Raw genomic sequence first — 4541 nt, 5'->3', positions numbered from 1 at the left:
GCCGCCGGCGGGAGCAGGAGGCAGGTGTGGGCGGGCGAGGGAGCTCAGGAGGATGGGGGTATGGTGGTCGCAGACAGAGCGAAGCCCCGGCCTTGGAGCTGCGGGGCCTGGGCATCCCTCCCACGCTCAGCCGGCTCCTCTGCCCTCAGCACTGCGGAAGGCGCGGAGGGAGCAGCAGTTGGTCAGCAAAAGGCTGTTGAGAGACGACGTCCCGGAGGAAGCGGGAGAGGGATGTGAGCCTGCGATCCTCGGGGAAGCCGAGGTGAGGGGGCAGGGCGGGCTGCGCGCTGGAGTCCACGCCCACTGGCGCCAAACCCTTGGGAGTCCTCGAGATCCGCCCCAAACGCGAAGGCGAGCTGCATTTCCATTCATCCAGTGGGTCCGGCCAGAAACTGGGAAGTCATCCTCCACAACTCTTTGACCCTCATCCCCACATCAGCCCATCAAGTCCTCGCCATTCCTACCTCCCAAAGAACTTTGGGGCCTTTACCGGCCTCGCTCAGTAGCTGCCACCACCATCTGTTCTCTGTATACTGCAGCAGCCTCCTAAAAGGTCACCCGGCATCTACATTTGCCACCCTTAGCGGGTCTTTTAAAACACATGGAGCCCGCGGGTTCGAGACCTCGTCTCTACAATAAATCAAAAATTAGCTGGGCGTGGTAGCACGCGCCTGTAGTTCTGGCTACTTGGAAGGCTGAGGCGGAAGGATCGCCGGAGCCCAGCAGGTCGAGGCTGCGGTGGCCGTGAACGTGCCACTGCACTCCAGCCTGGGCGATGGAGTGAGACTCCCAACTTGAAAAAAAGAGAGAGAGAGAAAAGATGATCGGGCTCGGTGGCGAAGCCCGTAATCCCAGCACTTTGGGAGGCCGAGGTGAGTGGATTGCCAGAGCCTACGGCTTCGAGACCAGTTCGAGCAACTTTGGCGAGACCTCGTCTCTACAATAAATCAAAAATGAGCCGGGCGTGGTAGCGCTCGCCTGTAGTTCCAGCTACTTGGAAGGCTGAGGCAGAAGGATCGCCGGAGCCCAGCTGGTTGACGCTGGGGTGGCCCGAGTGGCCAACTAAAAAATAAAACAAAAAAACACATACATGGAGACCCAAATCCTTCCTGTGACTTGCGAAGCCTAGCGTGGTTTAGCCTCTGCCTACCTCTAGTTTTATCAGCTTACTTATCTTAGCCACTGTCCCCTTTTCAGTTCCTGGAACGATGTATGGGCTCTTTCCTGTCTCAAGCCTTTTGCCTTGGCTAAGTCTGAAGTGGATTTCCCTTGGTATTTTGTCTTGGTAGCCTATTTATTTCTTGCGGAACATTAATCATTATCTAGTTGCTTGCTTGTTTATTATAAACTAGACTTTAAATCCACCAGAAACTGGATTATATCTTATTTGTCATCACTGAAAGCCCAAATGTCTGCATATTATCTGGCATATAGTAGGTGCTCAGTATTTATTGAATGAATGAATGAAAGGATTTATTCATTCAGCAAGCATTGAGCATTGCTTGTGTTTGTATTGCCTATATTTACACACAGTTTTCAAAGAATTGGGTTATACTGATTTTTCATTGTGTGCTTATTTTATGTCAGGACACTGTGCTGGGTACTGAAGTACACAAAGATGAAAAGATAAGAGCCCTTTTTTCTTTTTTTTTTGAGTTAGAGTCACACTTTGTCGCCCAGGGTGGCGTGCAATGGCATGCTCCCAGCCACCACAGCTGCGACCTGCTAGACTCAGGTGATCCTTCCGCCTCAGCCTTCCAAGTAGCTGGAACCACAGGCACACACCACCACAGGCACCCACCACCAATTTTTAAAACTAATTGTATAGATGAGGTCTTGCCAAGATGCCCAGGCTGGTCTTAAACCACTGGACTCAGGCAATCTCGTCTCTGCCTCCCAAAGTGCTGGGATTACAAGTGTGAGCTACCGGGCCCAGCTAGAGTCCCTTTCTTTGAGTGCTCACAGCCCTGTGAAGGAGACATGTGCTACACCTGTCATGATGGAAGGAAACATGAGGCACAAGACAAAGTCCCAAGTGTGCCAAAGGAAACCAAAAAGAACTGATTTCCCAGTCAATAAGGAGCAGAAATCTGAACAGAGTGGGAAACTGGGGAGGGTATCCAGGCAGGGAGAATAACTTGGGCAAAAGCTTGGAAGTGTTAAAAACCACTGTTTATGTTATGCTAGTTGTTGTTAAGAGTGTAGGTTGCATGGATAGAATGGCTGGAGGAGTAGGTTTTGCCAGGCTGAGAGGTTTAAATGTTATCCTTGAAATAATGCTGTAAGAAGGCAGGGTAGATATCGTTATTCTCATTTTTCACATTAAGAAACTTAGGTTCCATGTAGAATAAGTGGTAGGGCTAGTATTAGAATTCAGTTCTGATTCTCTCCTCTGTCCACTCCACAACAAGGTTGGTGTATTACTAGCTGTATTAGTGTGAATTACAAGTTCTGGGGGTGGTGTGATATTGGAGAGCTCACAGGCCAAGTGGGCAGAGAGAGATTCAGGACTTACTTCCTAGCAACTATTGTTCTCCCCCTGCTCTGGGCTGTAGGTTCAGCAGTGCCTGCGGCTAGCCCAGCGGGGAACAGAGGAAAAGGAGCGAGAAAGGGCGCTGGTTAGCCTTCGCCGAGCCTTGCAGCACCTTGAGACGCAGCAGACATTCATCCGGTCAGTGTGGGTGATATGAGGCTGGCTGTGACTGAGGGGCGGATCACAGGCTAAGTAGGGCTCTGCTGCCCATTCCTGTAGGCTGGAGGGCAGCATGCGGACCCTGGTTGGGCTCCTGACCAGCAATCACGCCCTGCTACAGCTTGAGGCAGCTCGGTGCCTACATGAACTCTCTCATTCTGAGCAGTCTGTGGTGGCTGAGGCCTGCCTGCCAGCCACTTCCTACCTCCTCACCTACCTCTCCGGTCACAGCTCAGACTTCATAGTAAGCCCTGTTCCTTCCTACCTTGTTCTTAGCTTATGTCTGAAAATTGTGCTTTTGGGTCCAGTTTGAGCTGACAGGTGGGGGAAGAAAACCTGTTTCCCTTGATGCCCTCAGCCATGCAAACACCCATAATCTCCCACCCCCTCGAGCCTCAAGGAGACAGAGCTGCTACATACTCCCCAGAGCCCCCTCCTCACCTGGTGTGGGACTTGCCAAGCCCAGTGCCTTTGTTGCAGGAGCTGTGTCTGTATACACTGGGTAACCTGATTGTGGAGAGTGAAACTGTGAGAAGGCAGCTCCTGCCACAGGGCATTATTCCAGCCTTAGCTGTCTGCATCCAGGTGACTACCTTCTTTCTTCCTCCCTGGGCAACCCTCCCCTTGCTTCTCTCCACATACCCTACCTATTATGGTTAAGTAGCTAGCCTCTGCCTTGTGCAAAGGGGCTGAGTCTTAGGAGACTGTATGACCCAGCTTCTAGAGTCAGATCCTTACCCTGTCTTCTTCCAGTCCCCCCATGTGGCTGTGCTGGAAGCACTTGGATATGCCTTATCCCAGCTTCTTCAGGCTAAGGAAGCTCCAGAGAAGATCATTCCGTAAGTAAAATGTGTCTCCAAGATGTGCAGCCAGAGGTGACCCACTCAGTAGTGCAGCACCTGGATGTCTGATTTCCAGAGCTGTTGCACATTTTAAGTGCATGTGTCTGACTAGGAAGGGCTTTGGGTTTGGATACTTTCCCACCTGCTGCCTGGGTTTGGGGAAGAGTCACCGGCATCTTTGTGGTTCCTACTCACAACCCTGCTTCTGCCAGCAGCTCCATCCTGGCCTCCACTCTCCCTCAGCACATGCTGCAATTATTGCAACCCGGCCCAAAGCTGAACGCTGGGGTCGCTGTGGAATTTGCCTGGTGCCTTCATTACATCATCTGCAGGTAACACAGGCCAACTGGGAAAGTACCACAGACCTTCCTTGGGGCTTCCTTCCATGACACTCAAATCTTTGAACTTCAGTTTCTGGAATTGCTATCCCTCCATGGTCCTCTCTTTGGAGTCCAGGAGACCTACAGACCTAGGCTGTTTCTCGGCTTAAATATGGAGTTGATTGGATAGTGACTGCTTGCCTCCTGTTGCCCAGCCAGGTCAACAATGCCCTGCTCATCACCTATGGGGCTCTGTCTACTCTGGGCCTGCTACTGTTAGACTTGGCTGGCGCTGTTCAGAGAACCGAGGATGCAGGACTGGAGCTGGTAGGTGAAGGGGACAGGTCAAAGACTGGGAGACATTTTTTCATATTCTGCCCATCCTCCTTACACCTAAACCCCAATTCCTCTTTGCAGCTAGCATGCCCTGTGCTTCGGTGCCTAAGCAACCTGCTACCAGAGGCAGCGGTGGAGACTATGGGAGGGCAAATGCAGCTCAGAGATGAGCGTGTTGTGGCAGCTTTATTTATCCTTCTGCAGTTCTTTCTCCAGAAACAGCCTAGCCTGCTTCCTGAGGGCCTCTGGCTCCTCAACAACCTCACTGGTATGCACTATAATCTGTTTAGGTCTGGACATTTATACTGGGGATATTTCCTTTGTGGCCTAGATTGAGGTGGATAGGATTGG

At 51.6% G+C, this 4541-nt stretch overlaps 1 protein-coding gene across 7 annotated transcripts in view; it reads left to right on the top strand.

Annotated features, from left to right (window-relative positions):
- TMCO6 (transmembrane and coiled-coil domains 6) overlaps positions 1-4541 on the top strand; it is a 5970-nt gene continuing 1429 nt past the window's right edge. For 3 of the 7 annotated variants that reach the window (XM_021707285.1, XM_008074535.1, XM_021707281.1), the window contains exons 1-9: positions 7-24; positions 150-262; positions 2556-2671; positions 2753-2936; positions 3173-3277; positions 3446-3531; positions 3747-3866; positions 4070-4181; positions 4272-4458. In XM_021707285.1, coding sequence (XP_021562960.1) covers positions 2766-2936; positions 3173-3277; positions 3446-3531; positions 3747-3866; positions 4070-4181; positions 4272-4458 — 781 coding nt within the window. In that variant the 5' untranslated portion in view covers positions 7-24; positions 150-262; positions 2556-2671; positions 2753-2765. Of the gene's footprint in view, positions 25-149; positions 263-2196; positions 2672-2752; positions 2937-3172; positions 3278-3445; positions 3532-3746; positions 3867-4069; positions 4182-4271; positions 4459-4541 lie in introns of those variants that run through there. The other 4 variants (XM_021707282.1, XM_021707283.1, XM_021707286.1 and 1 more) reach the window with 4 other exon arrangements.

This window comes from Carlito syrichta, unplaced genomic scaffold (genome assembly GCF_000164805.1).
Source record: "Carlito syrichta isolate Samal-C Ts95f unplaced genomic scaffold, Tarsius_syrichta-2.0.1 Scaffold316481, whole genome shotgun sequence".
Taxonomy (NCBI): Eukaryota; Metazoa; Chordata; class Mammalia; order Primates; family Tarsiidae; genus Carlito; species Carlito syrichta.
Note: the sequence above shows the minus strand (reverse complement) of the source record. Positions and strands in the feature narration are given on the sequence as shown.